At 54.2% G+C, this 21187-nt stretch overlaps 1 protein-coding gene and 1 long non-coding RNA gene across 14 annotated transcripts in view; one reads left to right on the top strand and one right to left on the bottom strand.

The window, feature by feature from the left end:
• Positions 1-1039: 1039 nt before the first annotated feature.
• Positions 1040-3953, bottom strand: LOC111750707 (uncharacterized). The gene is made up of 2 exons (XR_002785791.2): positions 3531-3953; positions 1040-3024 (listed from the first exon to the last, which is right to left on the bottom strand). It is a non-coding gene; the product is annotated as an uncharacterized LOC111750707 (long non-coding RNA).
• Positions 3954-4551: 598 nt separating this feature from the next.
• Positions 4552-21187, top strand: part of IKBKE (inhibitor of nuclear factor kappa B kinase subunit epsilon) — a 34192-nt gene continuing 17556 nt past the window's right edge. For 7 of the 13 annotated variants that reach the window (XM_023548336.2, XM_023548337.2, XM_064273290.1 and 4 more), the window contains exons 1-14: positions 4552-5334; positions 5654-5771; positions 6639-6779; positions 7944-8073; positions 8674-8855; positions 9416-9576; positions 10443-10553; positions 11087-11266; positions 11880-12076; positions 12828-12892; positions 12972-13063; positions 13219-13305; positions 18145-18220; positions 18533-18645. In XM_023548336.2, the coding sequence (XP_023404104.1) occupies positions 5183-5334; positions 5654-5771; positions 6639-6779; positions 7944-8073; positions 8674-8855; positions 9416-9576; positions 10443-10553; positions 11087-11266; positions 11880-12076; positions 12828-12892; positions 12972-13063; positions 13219-13305; positions 18145-18220; positions 18533-18645 (1805 nt within the window). In that variant the 5' untranslated portion in view covers positions 4552-5182. The remainder of the gene's footprint in view (positions 5335-5653; positions 5772-6638; positions 6780-7943; positions 8074-8673; positions 8856-9415; positions 9577-10442; positions 10554-11086; positions 11267-11879; positions 12077-12827; positions 12893-12971; positions 13064-13218; positions 13306-18144; positions 18221-18532; positions 18646-21187) is intronic. The other 6 variants (XR_010318751.1, XM_064273288.1, XM_023548346.2 and 3 more) reach the window with 1 other exon arrangement.

Genomic DNA, 21187 nt, shown 5'->3' with positions numbered 1-21187 from the left:
AGCCTCCTGGAAGGGAAGGCAGGTGTGTATATAGACACAAGACAGCAGTAGATAAGGGGGTGAGAAAATGAGGGAGTTCCCATTTGATTGCTCCTTTTACTTCTCTGAGATTTAAGAGAAGAAGGTCTTTAGCTGAGCATGTAGGAGAGAACGGTGCATAGGAGGTTGGAAGAGTCAGAAGAGTGATGAAATGCTCGTTTATACACACTAAGAAAGACTGTGGTGACGTGAGGGCCAGTTGCCTCCACTGGCCTGGATGCTGCTCCCACAGCTCCTTTTCTACTGCTTGGGGGAGCAGCTCCAGGTCTGGGTGTGTTTGTTGCCTTCTTCCCCTCCACAGCTCCTGACCAGGCTGACTCCTGAAGGTGACAAGGAGGCACCTTGTGACCGCCTTGCTCAGCCCTTCCTATTGTGACTGAGCACAGCAAGGACACACTGCTCTTGCAACCCGCCCCTTTTCCACAGCCACCCTGTCCTTAACCTTCCCCTTTAGGGCTCTAAGCAGGTGAGTCAGCTGTGAGAAACAGGCTCAGGCCACGCAGGGGCAGAAGAAGCAACCAGTGTTTATCCAGGGCCTACCAGGTATTTCATCTCACTTCGTCTTCACACCCACCTGGTGGGATGGGTATTATTACTGTCATCTTGAGACTCTGAAAGGTTGAGTGACTGACTTGCTGAAAACCACACCAAGTGGTAGAGTCAGGACTCAAACCCAGGCCCCGATGATGAAGCCTCTGCCCTTCCTACTGTACCACTCGGCCCCCCTTTGTAGAAGGCAAGGGCAAGACTTTTCCCGAGAACTGCTGTCAACAGCTCCCCTCTTCCAGCCTCTGGCCCTCACACTACCATTGAATTGCCACTTCTGCTTCTATGACTCTTCAGAGCCTCTTGGGAGAATGTGGTGAGGCCTCTTACAGATTCTTGCTCTTCCCTCAGTCGCCCGTCAGACCCCTCCACCTTCCCAAATGAAACACTGGCCATGTTGCCCATTTGGGGCCTAACAGCTCAAAACCACAGGCAAGACATTCATTTTGTCCAAGCCGATTTCCCAGAGGATGCCCACTGAAAACCCATCACTGCACACAGCTCCAGCCTACCTCTCCCTCTTTTCTCTAGCCTCCATGTTCACCCTGAACAAGCCACGCTGTCCCCAGGCCTCTGTGCTTTGCATGTGTTCCCACTGCTCGGAATGCCTTATCCAAACCCCCCTTTCCCTGCCCAACTCCTCTCCTTCCAAAGTCTGGCCAAGCAGCCCCTCCCCTGCCAAGCCCTTCTTGACCACCCCACTCCCCCTCCTCCAGGTTTACAAAATCACCACCTGCTGGAGTATCTATATCAGAGCCCTCACCTGAACTTCTGGGGGAGAGCTCAGGCCTCCTCTGTGTCTCAGCACAGTTCCTGATTCATGGTAGGTGCAGGACCCACGCTTGTTGTGTGTGAAGGTGCTAAAGACACTGGGAAAGAGAGACTGGGCTTGCTGGAGAGAGGAGCATGGGGTGTTGGCGAGGGTGGAGCAGATTCCTCAGGGAGAAATGGGTGAAGGATAGGCTAGATTGTTACCACAACAACCTCCACACCTCAGTGGCACAAAACATGTTTGTTGTCGGCAAGTTGATTCCAACTCATGGCAACCCCATGTGTGTGGAATAGAACTACTCCATATAGTTTTCAAGGCTGTGACCTTTTGGAAGCAGATCACCAGGACTGTCTTCCGAGGCACCTCTGGGTGGGTTCGAACCACCAACCTTTCCGTTAGTAGTCAAGCACAGAACCCTTTCCGCCACCCAGGGGATCCTTAAAACCACAAAGGCTGATTTCTCATGAAACCTGCATGTCCTTTGTGGGCCAGCAGGAGGCTCTGCTCATGATTGTCAGGGGCCCAAGCCAAGGGAGCAGCCACCAAGTCTAACAGAATCAGAGGGTCAGAGGGCAGGAGCTCCGGGAGGGTGGGGCGAAGTCTAGCATCAGCAATTAAATCCTTTGGCCTAGAAACCATATGGCCCCACCAACCCCAGGAGCACCAAGGAAGTGCAACACGCCAGGCAGGTGGAAAGCTGGGGATGTTGGGTGAAGAACATGAGGACCCAGGATGTTTCTCCTGGTCATGCTGTGGGAACCTGCAGTGCAGCACCTTTGGGTAGGACCCAGCAGCGATGCCTCTAGCTGCTGGTGTGATCAGCAGGTGTCTCCATCTGAGCATAAGGCAGCTCTCAGCCTGGCTCCTGTCCTGGTGTCACTGTGGTCGGGTGGGGCTGGCAGAGGAAACCACCAGGTGTGGCCATGGGAAAGTCCCTGCCAACATTCAATAGAAACATGGAATTTCCTGGTTTCGACCATTTCTTATCCAACTGCCATCTCGGAGCTGGCCGGGACAGTGAAGACCTCTCCAGCCTCTGGGAAATGTGATTTAGGCCATTGAGTCCTGAGTTGGAAGTTGGCACACCTGGGTTCCAGCCCAGTAGTCTCTGAAGATCATGCGCAAACTACTGAAGATGTGTGGACCTCAATGCCTGCCTGTGAAAGTGTCTTCAGGGTTCCCAAGTGTATCAGAATACATTGTTTCAAGTCATCCACACAAGACAGGGAAGAAATGTTATTCTCCTCATGTCCTGAATGAGAAAACTGGCTAAGAGATCATGTGCTGTGCTCCAAGGCACACTGTTGGCACCATCTGGGTCCCAGGTCTCTTCCTTGTGCTCTGCAGACTCCTTGGGAAGGTGAGACAGATCCCATTTCTCCTGGGTGTGGCCAGGCGTAGGCTCTGGTCTTCAGTGTGAGAAGCTGGCCTTTGCACGCAGCTCTCCATTTGGTTAACTGGCCCAACCTGCTCTGTTCACTTGGCAGAGCCCTGAACTTCCCCACTCCTGTGACCTGCAGGAGATGCCAGGACAGCACCCAGCGGCTTCCACAGCTCCTGGCCCCTTTGTGGCTCAAACTCTTGCCCTGTTGCTTCTTCTTGGGCACTTGGGAAGTCTTGTTTCTCCTCCCTGCTGGGGGGTGGGGAGGGCCGGGCTGCCTCTGTCCCTTTAAGAGAGAGACAGAACAAAATCAGGAAGTGTGAGAGAGCTGCGAGCCGGGCTCAGAGCTGAGCTGGGTGTCTGGCGCCCAGGGCAGGCAGGAAACTCTAGCCCAGCTCCCGGGGCAGCACAAGGCCACCTCAACTGGGCCAGCCTGCAGGTCTCTGGGCCCCAAGACCACCAGGATGCTATGGGCACTGCCCTGAATGACAGCAAGCCCGGAAAGTCCCACAAGTCCGCGTCCCCAGCACCAAGATGGGGTGAGTGTGCAGGGTCTGTGGGGGTGGGTGGACTGGGGGAGCCCAGCAGCGTGGGGACAGCAGCAGGGCAGCCCTCAGCTGGGTGCGGGTGCATCTGCAGTGGCTCTCCGGGCCCAGTGCCCCCTCCCCGTGTCTCTCTGCGCTGCTGGGGGCCCTGGGGATGCCCTGTGCTCACCCTTGGAAGGGGCTGCTTGGAAGTAGGGGGGATTAACTAGTTAGCAAGGTACACAGGGGCTCACTGGTGTTTACTTACTAATCCGTAGCGCACAATCTCATATGGGCTTGCTTATTGGATAATCCGTCCCTGCTTGGAAGCCAGTGAGGGGCAGGGAGTGTGTAGCATCCAGGAGAGCTGCCGGCCACCAACACTGCCAACTGTGCTTTCCATCCCCACACACCCTGGAGCCAGTGTTTGGCTTCCCTCCTGCCTGGCTTCTGGTGCCGATCCTCCCCTCTCCTGGGGCCTTTCTCCCTGGCCGAGTCCCAGGAATGGGAGAGGTGAGGAAAGTCTCCAGAACAGCTGGGGAGTAGGGCTGGAAACCCCCTGCCCTGTGGGGAGGGTGACAAACAGGAAAGGGTTAAAGGGCTGGGGCCGGCAGCCTTTGATGGAGGCAGAGACTCAAACTGCACCCCACGGAGGGCCGCCTCTCATCCGCCCTCCCCTTTCCGGTGTAGCTCAGCCCCTGGACTTGCCACGGACCATGAGCATAACGCACCCTCGCTGAGGAGAGCCTTTGCCTGACCCCGGGCTGCTGAGAGCGCGGCGTAAGTGAGGACTGAGCCACAGAAGAGGTTGTGGGAGGCAGTGGGCGGGGCGGCTGGCTCACCTCCCCACTGTCCACCGCCCATTCGTCCAGCCACTCACCAGGTGTCACTGAGCTCTTCTGAGCACCAGCTGTGCTGGGGGCTGTGGAGGCCAGCTAGATTGCTCGCTCTCAGGGCTCCAAGCAGGCTTGCAGGTGCAAGACACTCTGCCATTTGCACCTCACGGCCCATACCTTGGGGTCTTTAGCTGTACCCAGCCCCAGAACCCCTGTTGAGGACAGCCCTGGGCAGGCTTATGAAGATAGTGAAATCTGCTGCCCCCCAGTGCCCTGGGCTGGTCCCTTTGCCTTGATCTCAGGGTACACTCTCCACCTCACATCTCACACACCCCCCGGGCCCACTGGCTGATTCCTCCTTCAGCCTCAGGAGAAAGAACCAGCCCCATCTTCAGGGCGGCTTGCACTACCTTAGTTGCTTCTGTAAAATGGAAGCACTAATAGATTATCTGGCCTCTGGCACAGGGAACTAACATTCTCAAGGGATTTACGTTTTTAAGAAAGACTGCCGAGAAGGAAGCTGAGGCAAGGCAGGGAACTAACATTCTCAAGGGATTTACGTTTTTAAGAAAGACTGCTGAGAAGGAAGCTGAGGCAAGGCAGGCTTCCAGGCGCACTGAGAACCTAGAGGATGTTAGGGCAGGAGGAGGCCCCATCCAGGCCAGCCTTACCTGAGAGTTCTTAAGGGATGGTGGCCTGCTGAGGCCCCTTCCCCAGTCATCTCGGGAAGCCCAGCCCTGGCTCTGGTTTTCAAAGAGGCACTGAGTTGAACTTCTCTGGAATGAATTGGTCTAGAGGAACTGGCCCTTAGAAGAAGATGGGTGCCAGGGTGGGGAGGGGAGCTCTGGAGGGCTTTCAGATCCTCCATAGGGATGTTTTGGCTTCTGCCCCCCGACCGCCCCCACATTCACATGCACTCACTCGCACACATACACAGTCACTCTCACACTTAGGCACACACACATACTCACAGACCCCGGAGCAGCCCTGACCTGGCGGCACTGGCTGCCCAGGAAGCAGCTGTTAGCTCACAGCAGCAGGAAGTGGTGGGCCCTGTGAGTGGGTGGGGAGGGGCTCCAGGCTCATGTTGCAATCCTGGAGATTTGTCGTGGTGTGGTTGACGCTGCCTGACCCAGGGCCCTGCCTCCAACACATTTCTGCTTCCTGGGACAATCCCAGGCTGGGTGCCAGGAACCTGGAATTCTCAGAGCCTGGGAGAGGTGAAAGAGAAAAGAGGTCTGTGTCTCAGAATGGCCTGTCAGGGAGGGGGCTGGAGGGGACATGGGAAGAGGGCACTGGCAGAATGTCCTGTCGGTGGGACAGGCTCAGGCTGTGGGCTGTGGGCCAAGTGGAGGCCTCTCGCTGCTGTGCTGTGCTTCCTTTGGGGAAGTTACCTAACCTCTCTGTGCTTCACACTCCCCCACCTCCTTGCCTGTGGAGTGGCCATAAGGAGCCCTTCGTGGGGTGGTCCTGGAACGCAGCTACTGCTCAGACCATGGGTGTCCACTCCAGGCATCGATGGACTCCAGGACCCCCAGGCACGCTCTTTTTCTAGGCAGAAGGTGGCCGGCCAGCAGGAGCAGGAAATGCAGAGCACCGTCAACTACCTCTGGCACACGGATGACCTGCTGGGGCAGGGGGCCACTGCCAGTGTGTACAAGGCCCGCAACAAGGTAGGGTGCGGACCTGGCCAGGCCCCCACCACCCTCCACCGCGCCAGTCCATTCTAGACCCAGTCAGCCCCCAGCAGGCATCAAGAGTGGCCTGTGGCAGGCCAAGCCTCTGGACTTGGCTCCGCATGCTCTGGGCACCGTGGGTTTGAGCAGAGGTGTGAGGAGCCGAAAGGGTGGGTGGGACTAGGGGGGAAGAGAGAAAAGCGCAAAGCAAAGCATCCAGGGAAATAGGTCTTGCTTGAGTTGACCCAGCGCTCTTTGCAGAGTATGTTAGAATATATGACACAATCCTCCACTATCGCATATGTAAGACCTGGAGCCGGACGGACCAGATTCCAATCCCAGTGCCGCCACTAACAGTGCAAATCAGCTGCCACTGCAGTTAATGTCAATAACAATACTAACAAAAACCAGTTGCCATCGAGTCAACTCCATCTTATGGCTACCCATGTGTGTCAGAGTAGAATTGTGCCCCCACGGGGTTTTCAGTGGCTGATTTTTCAGAAGTAGAGAGCCAGGCCTTTCTTCTGAGGCATCTTTGGGTAGACTGGAACCTCCAACCATTCAGTTAGTACCTGCCTGGGGACTCCAACATCACAGTATAAGGAAACAGCAAATCATCACCTGCAGAGTGCCAGGTGTGCCAAGCCCTTGTCACTTCCCAGGCTGGACCAGCTACAGTCTGAGTAGGGGCAGGAGCTGAGGCCGGGAGCTCCAGCCCCACCCAGGCTGTCCTGACTCGCCTGGTGTTGGGCTGGCAGGAGAGGCTGAACTGAGACCTGAGAGCAGGGGGCTGCTCCCCAGGATGGAAGTGAGACTTGCTGTTATCTCCATGCTGTCACCCACACCTCCCCTTCCCCAATGCAGAAATCTGGGGAGCTGGTTGCTGTGAAGGTCTTCAACACTGCCAGCTACCTGCGACCCCGTGAGGTGCAGGTGAGGGAGTTTGAGGTCCTGCGGAAGCTGAACCACCAGAACATCGTCAAGCTCTTTGCTGTGGAGGAGACGGTGGGTCCAGGGCCTGGCCACAGGAGGATAGCCTTGTCCTTGACCCCCCGGGCTGGGAGAGGGGAGTCACCTGATAACAGACTTGGTCTCGTGCTCAGCAGTGGGTTAGCCAGAGCAGACCACCTGTACCAAAAACCAGAGCCGTCCAGTTAGTTCTGGCTCATGGCGACCCCATGTGTGTCAGAGTAGAACTGTGCTCCATACAGTTTTCAATGGCTGACTTTTTGGAAGTAGATCACCAGGCTTTTCTTCCAAGGCCTCTCTGAGTTGACTCAAACCTCCAACCTTTTGGTTAGCAACTAAGCACATTAATGGTTTGTATAAAAAAAACAAAAAAAATTTTTTTTTTTTTTTATTAGCCAGGGACTCTAAGAGGAGTAACGAATACCAGAGGGAAGGGGCTTGTCATGGATTGAATTGTGTCCCCCCAAAAATATGTGCCAACTTGCCTAGGCCGTGATTCCCAGTATTGTGTGGTTGTCCTCCATTTTGTGATCTGATATAATTGTACTCTGTGTTGTAAATCCTAATCTCTGCCTGTCCTTAATAAGGCAAGATTAAGTTATATTACTGAGGTGGGATGTAAACACCCTTACTCAGGTCACAGCCCTGCTCAGATGTAAAGGGAGTTTCCCTGGGGTGTGGCCTGCATCGCTTTTATCTTACAAGAGATAAAAGGAGACAGAAGTGAGTAGAGAGATGGGGACCTCATACCACCAAGAAAGAAGTACCAGGGGCAAAGCATGTCCTTTGGACCTCCGGGCCCTGTGCTGAGAAGCTCCTAGACCAGGAGTAGATTGATGACAAGGACCTGCCCTAGGGCTGACAGAGAAAGCCTTTCCCCTGGAGCTGGCACCCTGAGTTTGTACTTCTAGCCTCCTAGACTGTGAGAGAATAAATTCCTCTTTGTTAAAGCCATCCACTTGTGGTATTTCTGTTAGGGCTTAATCAGAGGGCTTCCAGGAGGAGGTGATGCTGGGTTCCAGGGTAGACGATCTGTGTAAGGCAAAGAGGGAAAGCCAGACTAGAAGCCGGGACCCACGACACTGGGGGCTTTCAGCTCTAGGCTGAGCTGCCTCCTCTTAAGAAAGCTGGACTCTGGGCCACAGGAGCGGTGGGTGGGAGAAGTGGCAGCCTCCAAGCCCCCCCTCTGTCCGCCCACAGGGGGGCAGCCGTCAGAAGGTGCTGGTGATGGAGTATTGCTCCAGCGGGAGCCTGCTGAGTGTGCTCGAGAGCCCCGAGAATGCTTTCGGGCTGCCCGAGGAGGAGTTCCTGGTGGTGCTGCGTTGTGTGGGTGAGCCCCCCTCAGCCCTGCTGGCGAGCTCCCTGCCCCACACCTCAGACCAGCCACAGGCCTAGGCCCTCCGCGCTAACAACGTCCCAAGAAGGTGTGACGTTCCTGCAATAGGCACCCAAACAGGGAGGAACACTCAGAGCCTGTTAAAGGTGTCCATCCCCAGGGCTGGGGCGAACACTGCTTGAGAGGCGGAACCCGGGCTCTGATTCCCGCTTGTCGTTCAATTTAAAACTCCATTTTAAGAGGGCTGGTTGTGCAACATTGTGAATGTACTAAATGCCACTGAATCGTTCGCTTTACAAGAGTTTGTTTTATGTTACATGAACACCTCAATTTTTTTAAGTAAAAAAAAAAAATCCAATTTAAAAATAAAACAGGGGCAAGGGCTGTGCCTTTCTTGGTTTTTTAGAGCCCTGATGGAGTCTGACACCCCAGTGTCCTGGGGCTCCCCTTCTTTGCCTGTGCCCGCCTCTGTTCCCCTGCTTTTCCTGTGGCCCTGTCAGCCAGTGGGTCTCCCCGTTGGTCTGGACCTAAGGACAGCTTCCCACAAAGCTGTGCCTCGGAGCGAGATGGTCCCAGCCCCTCCTCTATCCCCAGTGGCTGGCATGAACCACCTGAGGGAGAATGGCATAGTCCACCGTGACATCAAACCCGGAAACATCATGCGCCTCATGGGGGAGGAAGGCCAGAGCATCTACAAGCTGACGGACTTTGGGGCTGCGCGGGAGCTGGATGACGACGAGAAGTTCGTCTCGGTCTATGGGACTGAGGAGTACCTGGTAAGTGGGGCCTTCAGGGCCATGTCCCCAGCTGAGGGCTTCCCTGCAGCTGGGTGCCCTTGCCTTGGGATTCCTCAGAGCCCCCTTTTAGGAGTCCAGCCCACCCTCTTGCTTCTGACAGGGTTATATCTCACTCCCTGGCCCCCATCTGAAAGAATCCGTTCTGTCCTCTAAGGCTAAGGAGGGGGTGCTACAGCCTGCCCTGTGCAGTTAGCACCCTGATCTGATGCTCACTGAGGATCCCAAGCTCCTGGTCAGTGTTTCCTAGGGCACGGGGCAGGCGGATGGAAATACTCTGCAAAGGCAAACATGACTTCTGTTTTTGAGATTCCAAGAGGCCCCTAGGTGGCACAAATGGTTTGCATTCCACTGCTTACATAAAGGTGGTAGTTGGAAGTTGCTCGACGCATGGTGGGCAGAGGCTCCATTTTTGAGGTTACGAAGGAGATGTTCTGAATACTTCTGTTTGCACTTGAAGGCAGTGGGAGGTGATGTTATGGGTGGGCTCAGACCCTTGCCTACTTTGCCCTCCATTCTCCTCTCTGCTTCTCTCTCCTCAGCACCCCGACATGTATGAGAGGGCGGTGCTTCGCAAGCCCCAGCAGAAGGCGTTTGGGGTGACGGTGGATCTCTGGAGCATCGGGGTGACCCTGTACCATGCAGCCACCGGCAGCCTGCCCTTCATCCCCTTTGGTGGGCCGAGGCGCAACAAGGAGATCATGTACGGTGGGCCTCAGGCAGAGTGAGGGAACACAAGCCCCGGCCTTCTGGCGGGCACACACCTGGCCCTTCTCTCCCATGGCTCCCTGCTGGGCCTCCATAAAGATGTCACCAACCCTCCTGTTCCCCCTCAAACTCTGTGGTTCTCCTCAGGTCCACCCTGCCACCCCCACCCTCCCCGCAGGCTCCTTTCAGATCCTTTGTTAATCAGTCAACCAAGCCAGGAGCTGAACCCTGGCGTTGGCCTGGTGGGAGACTGATAATAACCCCTCATGCCAGTCAGTGCATCTCTTTGCCGCTCGCCATATCCCAGCTGAGGCTGAAAAAGCGACTTGCCCAAGGTCACAGGCTGCCAGGCAGAGGTGGGCAAGAACCAGCCACCTGGCCCTAGGCCCCTGCTATCCGAGATAGTAGCGGCTTTCGGGGAGCAGAAGAGATTTTAGGTGAATTAGCAGGAAGCTCGCTGCACCCACACTCAGCTCAGGGGCCAAGCTGTGGAGTGCTGAAGAGCCCTATGTTAGGTTGGGAAAGGGGAAAGGGACAGGACTGGGGTTGTCATGGAAGCCCAGGCTTTGAGGGGAGGGCGAGGATATTGGAGGCCAGGAGCACGGGCAGAGGCGTGGAGGCAGGGTAGGTGTGGGTGTGTAGCTGGGTAGAGACAGTGGACAGGGAGAGCTTGACTGGCCAGAGCCCCCGGGCAGGGCACGCTCCTCAGCTAAGAGCCAGGACTCTCAAATTTCATTTATTCAGGCTGCTTCACGTAGCTGGGTGACTTTGAACAAATGCTCAGAGCCCTCCAGGGTAAGTTTGTCATCCTCTTAAGTATGAGGGGCTGGGGCGCCGCTGACCCACCCCTGCCTCACCCAGGTACCGGATCACCACGGAGAAACCAGCTGGTGCCATTGCAGGTACTCAGCGGCGGGAAAACGGGCCCCTGGAGTGGAGCTACACCCTCCCCATCACCTGCCAGCTGTCCATGTGAGTGGGGCTCATCTCTGCTGAGAGCCACAGCTCCTGAGGCTAGCACAGAAGGTCCTGGCACATAGCCCCTGGGGCTAATCCAGAGGGTCCCAGCACACAGCCCCTGGGGCTGGTGCAGAGTACCTGGCACGCTGCAGGTTCAGGCACACCACGCTCCCTTTCTGAGCTCAGTTTTCCCATCTGGATGCTGACATGAGTTCTTCCAGCTTTCCCCTAAGTCCACCCTACCACCTTGGTCCTGCCTCCTCAGGACATTCTTACGGATTGCCCCTACCACCTACTCAATGAAGGTCCCTGGGTGGCACAAGCTGTTTGCACCCATCCAGTGTCACCTTGGAAGAAAGGCCTGGCAATCTACTTCCGTAAAGATTAAAGCCAAGAAAACCCTAGTAGAGCTCAGGTCTGCTCTGCACACATAGGGTTGCCAGGAGTCGGAATCTGCCCAGTGGCAGTGGGTTTGGTTTGGACCTACTCAAGGAGAACAAGTCTGGGCTCTGGCCCCTGACGCTCTCTATGTCCTGGGAGAGCAGGGGGCTGCAGAGCCAGCTGGTGCCCATCCTGGCCAACATCCTGGAGGCCGAGCAGGCCAAGTGCTGGGGCTTTGACCAGTTCTTTGCGGAGACCAGCGACATCCTGCAGCGCGTGGTTGTCCATGTCTTCTCACTGTCCCAGGCCGTCCAGCACCATGTCTACATCCACGCCCACAACACGTGAGTGGGGACCATGAGGGGGCAGGGGAACCCTTCTCCACCCTGCGGTGGGGGGCTCATGGCACAAGGCCATGTCTAAGCCAGCACCTCCTAAAACACGTTCTGCGGCGTGTTTAGATATGAGAGCATCTGGGCCCAAACTTAGTCATTTGGAAAACTACTAATCCGCCAAGTTAAAGCTACCCAGGTGTCCTTACTGCTGGACTTCAGATTCCAAGCCCCCCACCCCCAACCACTTATGTGCATTCTAAATCTCCCTGTGTGGTGGGGCGGAGGGGGGCGGGGATGGGCGGGGTATTTCCTCAATTCCTTTGCTCCTAGAACCCTTTTTCCTGGAGATGAATTTTAACAGAGCATGGTAGGAAGATGCCCAAAGTGGAGGCTGGATATTGGAACCCCTGGGTTCTGTTCCTTCTCTGCCACCATCTACCGTAAGGCCTGAGCTCTACTTTTGTCTCTCTGCCGTTGACGAAAGAGAAAACCAAGCCAGTTCCTACCCTCTCCGCGGACAGAGTCTTAGCTGGGGCTTGATCACCTGCCCGCTGTGCCCACCTGCTGTGCCCACCCCTGACACTTCTGTCCTCCCTCACCCCCTCTGCCCCCATGTGTCTAGGATTGCCATCTTTCTCGAGGCTGTGTACCAGCAGACCAACGTGGCCCCCCAACACCAGGAGTACCTCTTTGAGGGCCACCTCTGTGTCCTGGAGCCCAGCCTCTCAGCCCAGCACATCACCCACACGACTGCAAGCAGCCCCCTGACCCTGTTCAGCATGGCCAGCGAGACCCCCAAGGGGCTGGCCTTTAGGGACCGTGAGTAGGGCCACCCTGGCTGGGTCTCTTTTCCTCACTGCCTCCTCCAAGAGGAAACAGTTTACCGTTTAGGGCATGCTTAGTTCTCTTTGTGGGTGTTTCTTTGGGCCCGTGGCAGGGGCGGGGGCAGATCTGAGTCTGTTCTGCTCGTGCCTGTGTGAGTACCCTGTGACTAGGACTTCACAGCATCCTCAGGGCTGTGAAAGGAGCGCCCGTTGAGACAGGGAGATTCAGATGTAACACACTCTCCACAGACTATGGCTTGGGGAAATCCAGAGAGATTGTGCTGGAGGAAGCAGGGACCCAAGCTGCTAGAGAGTAGGGGAGCGGGCAGTCAGGGCCCAGAGCTTTGTCCTTTTTCAGGTTCTAGCAAAAATAGCTTTCCTTCTCATTTGGGTGATGTCAATTTCATCCTCCTTCTTGGGGTCTCTGAGGCTGGGAAGGGGAATTAGCCTTGAAAGCCATGGACAAGAGGGTGATTTCGTTCCTCTTAAGGCTGTTGAGATGGGGCCATGGGAGGCAGGACAGAGTTCTCCAAAGTGGACGCTTGGAGGCGGCAAGGGACTGTAACTGCAACGTTAAGTGCATTTGAGGCGGAGGCCTAGACAGCTGGCAGGGGGCTCTGGCCAGTTAGGAAGCTTGGGTGAAAGGCTGGGGCGAGGGTGGGTGTGAGCTGGGATGAGGAAGAGCGAGCTCCAAGTTGACCCAGGACTGTGTAGTCAGGCTCCTCAGACAGGGTCTTTGTCTGCAGCTGCTCTGGACATCCCCAAGTTCGTCCCCAAAGTGGACCTGCAGGCAGATTACAACTCGGCCAAGGTGAGGGCAGCCCCAGGTGGTCCTTGGGTCCCACAGGGTGGGGGTGGGGGCCCTGACCCTGCCCACCTGCGTGTTTCAGGGCATGTTGGGCGCTGGCTACCAGGCCCGGCAGCTGGCACAGGCCCTGCTGGAGGGGCAGGAGCTGATGCTCCGGGGGCTACACTGGCTGGTGTGAGTACCTGAGGGCTGAGTGGGGAGGGCGAGGCTGGGTGGGCGGGTAATGCGGGCAGCCCAGACCCTTCCAAACCGTCCCTGGGGCCAGGGCCATACACAGTCCCCTTGGTACGCTGGGAGCAGGGGTCTCTGACTCTGCTCCCCTTGGACAGGGAGGTGCTCCAGACCACATGTAGGCGGACACTGGAGGTCACGCGGACGGCCCTCCTCTTCCTCAGCAGCAGCCTGGGCACCGAGAGGTGGGTGTCCTGCCCAGGGCAGGGAGGTTTTAACAGGCCATGGGTCCAGCTCTGACCCCCTGACACTTCTGTTTCTCACCCCTGATATTTCCAGTAGTGCCCTTCCTCTCCCCAACTCAGAGCTCCTGCCTTCCCTGCCCTTCAGAAACAGGGAAGTACTCCCATCCACCCTTCACCACCCCCACCCCCCGGCAAATGACTGCACATACCTCCTCCCACCGCTAGCTCCTCACCTTGGCGGAGGGGTCTGTGGGGCCATCTCCAGGTCCAAGGCAGCCTCCATGCCCCAGAGAAAGGCCTCTTTCCTATAAGACCCCTTCTCTGAATTGTCTAGACTGCTCACCCTGCAGCAGCCTTGGGCAAGGACTTCAGGTCCCTGTCACCCGTACTTGGTCCCCTGCCATGGCAGGGGATGACCGATTCAGAGGTTCTCGTCCTCCATGCTCCCTCTCCGACTTTCTCTGGGTCTTCACTGTCCTCCACCTTCTTATGACTCCCTGGAGCCCCACGCCACTTCTCCTCTATCCAGCTGATAATTCAAGGTGATGGAGCAGAAAAGGGAGACTGGAGGGAGGAGACCAAATGGAGGGTCTGGAGGTGAGAAACACAGGGCCAGCTCTTATTGTTGGGGAGTGGGCACAATCGCCCGATCCTGGAAGGTGAGAGGTGGGCACGGAGGCCCAGGGAAGCTGGTGGAGCCTTTCCCAACCAGGGGAGATGCATAGTTACAGAGGAGCAGAGACTGTGCCAAGCATGCCTGCTGTCCCACCCTTCGGATCCCCCAGCCCTCACCCTCGGGAGGTATGGGGAGTTCCCCAGCAGTGGGGTTGACTCACTGCAGCCCTGCTGCAGCCAAACCCCGGAGGCACCCAATGCTTATGGCGGAGAGTGAGTCTCCAGATGACAAGACAGAGTCCCTGTCAAGGCTGAGCCTTCAGATGGTGACATGAGGGACTGCAGAGAGTGAGATCTCTCAGCATGGTTGGCCAGTCTCCCATGAGCAGAGCTCTGTCCAGGGTACAAATCCAGGGACAGATGTGACATTATCCCACGCTAAATGGCCCATGCTTCTCTGGGGCCACCTTGAAAGCCCTTTCTGGGCATGTGAGGGCTGGGTAATGGGAGACTAGAGATGAGTAGAGGCAGTCTTGAAGGCCTTCTTGGAAGAGGCTTTTATGGCCAGAAGGAGAGAGAATACTTTGGGTAGAAGGTCTTCGGCAGAGGCTGAGAGGAAAGGGCCAGGCTTGGGGGGGTAGGGGGTGCTGGTGAGGTTTGCTGAAGCCACGGTCAGTATGGAAACTCTCCCAGTGTGAAACTGGAGAGTGCTGGGGGGTAGGGAGGGGAAGGGAAGGTGCACAGAGGTCCCAGGGGCTCCACCTGGGAGGTTAAAAGCCAGCTGCTATCGAGCTGATTTCAACTCATGGCAACCCAGTGTGTGCCAGAGTAAAACTGCACCCAACAGGTTTTCAGTGGCTGATTTTTCAGAAGTAGGTCACCAGGCCCTTCTTCTGAGGTGCCTCTGGGTAGACTCCAACCTCCAGCCTTTCAGTTAGTAGCCAAGCGTGTTTACCATTTGCACCACTCAGGGACCCTATTAGAAGTTCAAATTAGAAAAACCAAATGCTTTGCTGCTGAGTCAGTTCCGAATCATAGCAACCCTACAGGACAGAGTAGAACTACTCCACAGGATTTCCAAGAAGTGACTGGTGGGTCTGTACTGCCCACATTTGGTTAGCAGCCAAGCCCTTAACCACTGTGCCACCAGGGCTCCAATGGGAGGTTAAAAAAAAAAAGACCCCAATAAAATGACCAATGGGGAGCCATTGTAGGTTCAAGAGCAGGAAAGAGATGTGTAGAGAAGACATTCCAGGTGTTTGTCCCCCACTTTCCTTGGGCTGACAGGAGCATGGGAAATGACAGGCTGACCCACTTCTGGAGTCCTGGCATCTCCTGGCTGCTGTTTATCCCCTCCCCTAAGGCGTGGTGTGTCTGCAGAGCTCAGGGCTTAGGTGAAGCACTTCACAACCTCCCCTCTGGGAAGAGGGTGCAGCAGGGTGAGAGCACTGAGCGGGGCATCCGAGGGCCAAGGCCAGGCTCTTTGCTAAACTCCCAGTGTGATGCTAGGCCAGCATCACCTTCCCTAGCTAGGCCTCTGTTTCCTCATTTTCAAAATGAGGGTGGTGGATGATCCCTGAGGCCTCCCAGCTCCAATGTTTTGCAATCCCATTCTTTCCTGAACGTCCTCAGGCCTGTAGATTCTTCTAATGGCTGAAGCCACCAGCTCTTCCCACAGTGGAACGTGAGCTGTTTTAATGAGGAGAATTTTACCTCAGGAGAAGCCAGAGTACCTGACACAAAGTGGCCCATCAGTGCCAGCCTGCTTGCTCACCTTGGCTTTCACAGGGTGCTTCTTGTTACCTCGGGCTCCCCCAGACGGGTTCCCTTGGCAGGGCATCCTTGCCTTTGCCCCAAAGCTACCTGGCCCTCCTTGGCAACTGCTGCCATCTGGATGGCCAGGATGGCTCCAGGGGTCCCAGAGGCCACCCCGACCTGTCACCAAAAGAGAAGTGTGTTCCTATAAATGTACTTTCTTGCCCAGCCCTTTATGAAGGGCTTTTATCTCTGTGGTCCCATTGATCCTCAAAGACACCTTCTTGGGGACCAGGAAGGAAATTTGTCTCCCCATTTTATAGATGAAAAGCCTGAGCCTTGGAGAACTAAAGTGATTACTCTAGAGAGCAGGTGTGGCAACCAGAACTCAAATCCATGTCTTCTGACTCCTTGTCCACTTGAGTCAGTTCAGCCTCATCCTGTTCTGCCATCAATGACTCTCTGCCCTGTAGTTATACACCAGTAATTCATCCAACAACCACGTGTTGAGCTACTTGTTGTTGTTAGTTGCCGTCAAGTCATCCCCGACTCATGCAGGCCCCTTGTATAGCAGAACGAAGGGTTGCCCGATCCTGCACCACCTTCGTGGTCGTTGGTGTGTTTGAGTTCATCGTTGGAGCTGCAGTGTCAGTCCCCCTCATTGAGGGCTTCCCTCATTTATGCTGCCCCTCTACCAAACATGATGTCTTTTGCAACTATTGAGCAACTACTGCATGCTAAGCCCTTTCCTGGGTGTTGGAGACATAATGGTTAGAGAAGGAGGCCTTCATGGGCTTCTAGATCATTCCTAATTTCCTCTTTGCTCACTTCCTTTTTCCTCCCTGCCCCTCTATTCCCAAACCAAAATATGCAGGACTCTTTTTCCTTAATTGTTATTGTTATTAAAAGACAGTATATGCTAATGATATAAAGTTAGCAATACGGATAAGCAAAACTAAGAAAATAAAAATACCGTATGTTTCCACCCAGGGATGACTTACCACTTGCTTACACCTAGTATATATCCTTCCCAACAGCTTTTTGCTGTTATGTGTGGACATTGACCAATGTCAGATTATGCTGTAGTTGCTGGCTTATAACCTGCTTTTTCGGCTCATGTCAGTACCTTTGGTGGTGTAGTGGTTAAGCACTCAGCCGCTAACCAAAAGGTTGACAGTTTGAACCCACCAACCACTCCATGGGAGAAAGATGTGGCAGTCTGCTTCCGTAAAGATTACAGCCTTGGAAATGCTATGGGGCAGTTCTACTCTGTCCTACAGCATTGCTCTGAGTCGAAATCAACTCGATGGCACACAACAACAGTACCTATCCGTATTCAAATGTCTCTAATTATCCCAAATATGTCCTTTTATTACTGGTTTCATCCAAACCAGAGTCCAGTCCAGGACCCCCCTGTGAATCTGGTTATGTTCCTTAAGTGTATTTTAATCTAGCACAGGTTCCACGCCCCTCCCTGATTTTCATGACACAGCCTGCTGAAGGGCCACGCCCTAAGGGCCATGTCCATTGTCCGCTGTAAACCGGGAACTCTGAAGGCTGGGTGGACTCTGGTTAAACATTGGCTAGAATGTGACATAGGTGATGGCAGGTGTCACACCACCCCACCATTGGATGGTGACAGGCTGGTTCCTCTGCTACATGTTCCCTGTGAAAGAAGGAAGCAGCCAGGCGGTGTGAGGGCAACGCACAGTCCTTTGTCCCTCAATCACTCATTGTTGATTTTGACACCGAGTCCGAATGAATAATTTCCCCAGGGCCAGCAGGGGGCTGATGTTCCAGGTCCCCTCAGCCTGTGGCTGGTATTCATCGACAAATTATAGCTTCTCCCCCATCGGTAAGCATTGGTCACCATGGAACACAGTTCCTCCTGGGAAGGACCTTATTCTTTCCCTTCAGTTATCAGTTGTCTAAGTGAAAAGTTCATGACCAGCTGCTTGTGTCATTGTAGAGGTCCCTGGGTGGTACAAACAGTTTGTACTCAACTATTAACTGAAAGATTGGCAGTTCCAAACTGCCCAGCAGCGCCATAGAAGAAAGGCCTGGCGATCTACTTCAGTAAAGTTTACAGCCAAAAAAACCCAATGGAGAAGTTCTACCCTGTAACATGGCATCTCCAGGAGTCGGCATTGACTTGACAGCAGCATGTTTGGGTTTTGTTTTGGTTTTGCCTCGTTATGGACTCTTGAATACTCATAAATTCAGGGTGTTCCAATCCACTTCAATCTTTACTCTCTTTAATGCCCAACAATGCCACAACTTTGGTGAGCAGGGGCCTCTTCAAGCTGGCTCCTATGTGCCCACCATGACACTCTCCAAGACACCACCAGCCAGCCAGGCTGTCCCAAAGATGCCACGCTCAGCCTGTGTCGCTGAGAGCTCTCTGCCTGCCACCTCCACTGCCTCCTAACTGGGGCAGCCTTTTCACCCACAGTTCTTCCTCCCCTCAAGGTTCACCAGCACGGCTGGGAGGCCTGAGATCCAGGAGCTGAGCGGGCCCGCAGAGCTGAGGTCCAAACTGAGAACTGTGAGTCAGGCTGTGTGTGTGGGTGTGGAAGTGTGTGGGGGTTGTGTGGGAGGGGGGTGAGCAGAGGTGTGGTGGGGGAGCAAGAGGTGGGGAGTCTGTGGAGGGTGTGGAGAGGGTTGGGGTATATGTGGGGAAGTGGAAGGGACAGGGTGTGAGTGTAGTGGGGGTGTTGGTGTAGGGGATGGGGGATATTTCTGTGTGGGGATGACCCTCGTCAGGACCAGAGCTGTGGTGGGGCGTCATCCAGCCAGGCTGCTCCTCAGAGCCGCGCACTGAGGATCCCATGGGGGCTGCCCTTCTTCTACCTGACAGTTGGCTGAGGTCCTCTCCAGATGTTCGCAAAGTGTCACAGAGACCCACATGAGCCTGAGAAACCTGAGCTCAGAGCTGGTGAAGAACCGGGATCAGGTACATGAGGACAGAAGGTCTGTGGGATTTCCTTCTTTGTGGGGTGGATGGGGACGTACTACTCCAAAGACCCAGCCTGCTTTCTCCTGTATCGAGTCCAGGGTGGTGGGCACAGGTGGTAGTGGGGGCTCAGGACCCAGCCTGCTTTCTCCTGTATGGAGTCAAGGTGTGGCCACAGGTGGTAGTGGGGACTCAGGACCCAGCCTGCTTTCTCCTGTATGGAGTCAAGGTGTGGGCACAGGTGGTAGTGGGGACTCAGGACCCAGCAAGACCCTCCCCTGCAACCGGCCACAGGGAGAAAAGGATCAAGGGCCTCCCCCGCCCGCCGCCCCGGGAATTTGGAGAGCAAGTCAGGACTCTGAGCAGGCACAACCGTTCTGAATAAGAGTAGTTTTATTCCCTTTCTCTTCTGAGTCAAGGCCAAGGGCGCTGTGTCCTCTCACATGTTTAGCCCACAGAACAATAATAAGCTGCTATCATATCCTTTAACACATGAGGAAGTTCACTTAGGGAGGTTAACTTACCTGAGTCACAGCCAGTCATCAGCAAGGACAGAGGTAGGAGGGGCAAAGCCCATGGGCCTGGCCTACACCAGGGATTTACAGCCTGTATGATCCAGCTCCCTAGGAAAATTTACAAAGACAGAAAGTAGATTGGAGGTGATCAGAGGCTGCGGGGGGGCAGGGGTGGAATAGGGAGCCGATGCTTAGTGATACAGGGTTTCCGTCTACGGTGATGAAAAATTTTGGAAGTAGCGGTGATAGCTATACAATATAATACTGTGAATGTAATTAATACCACTGATTAAGCACTTAAAAGTGGTTAAAATGAAAAAAAAAATAGCAGAAAAAGCTCGTCCTCCATTTTAACAAATATAAAAATACCCCTCCACTCCCGCGTCTGCTGTATGCCTCCCCCTTGACCTGTGTGGACAGAGCCCTGGCTTTCCTGGCCCCCTCTGTCCAAGAGGTGGGCAGTGCTTCTGGGAAGCCTCCGCTCCCACCCCCCTGTACCTCTTGCCCTCAGCCCCTATACAGATCCATAATCCCGTGTCCTCAATTCAAAATTTAAAAGGCTTCATAAACCACAAATTTCTTTGAACTGTTTTGGCTGCAGAACCTGACCTAAACTGGCAGGAGGCTCTGTCTTAGTCACCTAGTGCTGCTATAACAGAAATATCGCAAGTGGATGGCTTTAACACACAGAAATTTCTTCTCTCACAGCCTAGTAGGCTAGAAGCCCAAATTCAGGGCACTAGCTCCAACGGAAGACTTTCTGTCTCTGTCAGCTCTTGGGGAAGGTCCTTGTCATCACTCTTTCTCTGGTCTAGGAGCTTCTCAGCGCAGGGACCCCGTTCCAAAGGATGCGCTCACTCCCGGTTCACTCTTGGTGGTAGGAGGTCCCTTTCCTCTCTTCTTATTTCTCTCTTTTACATCTCAAAAGAGATTGACTCAAGATACAACCTCATCTTGTAGATTTGAGTCCTGCCTCATTGACATAACTGCCTCTAATCCTGCCTCATTAACATCATATAGGTTAGGATTTCTAACATATAGGATAATCACATCAGATCATAAAATGGTGGACAGCCACACAATACTGGGAGTTATGACCTAGCCAAGTCGACACACATTTGCAGGGGACAGAATTCAATCTATAAAAGGCTCTTAGGTAGACAGGTAGCTGTCATCGTGTTGACTTAGACTCATGATGATCCTGCATACAATAGAAGGAGACGTGGCATGACACCATATCATCTTTGTGATCATTGGAATGTTCAAGCCCATCCTTGCAACCAATGTGCTAATCCATCTCAGCTAGGGTCTCCCTCACTCTCGCTGGCCCTTTACTTCACCCAGTGATTGATCACCCTGCCTCACCCTTGATGATGTGTCCAAAGCAAGCAAGTCAGACAGTATTCTGCTGTGATCCATAAGGTTTTCATTGGCTAATTTTAAGAACACTTAATTATGCTCCTGAGGAACCTGTACATAGATCAAGAGGCAGTAATTCCAACAGGACAAGGGCATATTGCATGGTTTAAAGTCAGGGAAGGTGTGTGGCAAGATTGTATCCTTTCACCATACCTATATAATCTATATGCTGAGCAAATAATTTGAGAAGCTGGACTATATGAAGAAGAATGGGGCATCAGGATTGGAGGAAGACTCATTAACAACCTGTGATATGCAGATGACATGACCTTGCTTGCCGAAGATGAAGGGGACTTGAAGCACTTACTGATAAAGATCAAAGACCACAGCCTTCAGTATGGATTGCACCTCAACACAAATAAAACAGAAATCCTCACAGCTGGACCAATAAGCAACATCATGACAAATGGAGGGAAGACTGAAGTAGTCAAGGATTTCATTTTACTTGGATCCACAATCAACACCCATGGAAGCAGCAGTCAAGAAATCAAAAGACGCATTGCATTGGGCAAATCTGCTGAGGAAGACCTCTTTAAAGTGTTGAAAAGCAAAGACGTCACCTTGAAGACCTGTCCCAAGCACACCTTAGTCTTGGTGTTTTCAGTCATCTCATATGCACGCGAAA

The sequence above is a fragment of the Loxodonta africana genome, chromosome 20, assembly GCF_030014295.1.
Source record: "Loxodonta africana isolate mLoxAfr1 chromosome 20, mLoxAfr1.hap2, whole genome shotgun sequence".
NCBI lineage: Eukaryota > Metazoa > Chordata > Mammalia > Proboscidea > Elephantidae > Loxodonta > Loxodonta africana.
This window is presented reverse-complemented; position numbering and strand designations above follow the sequence as displayed.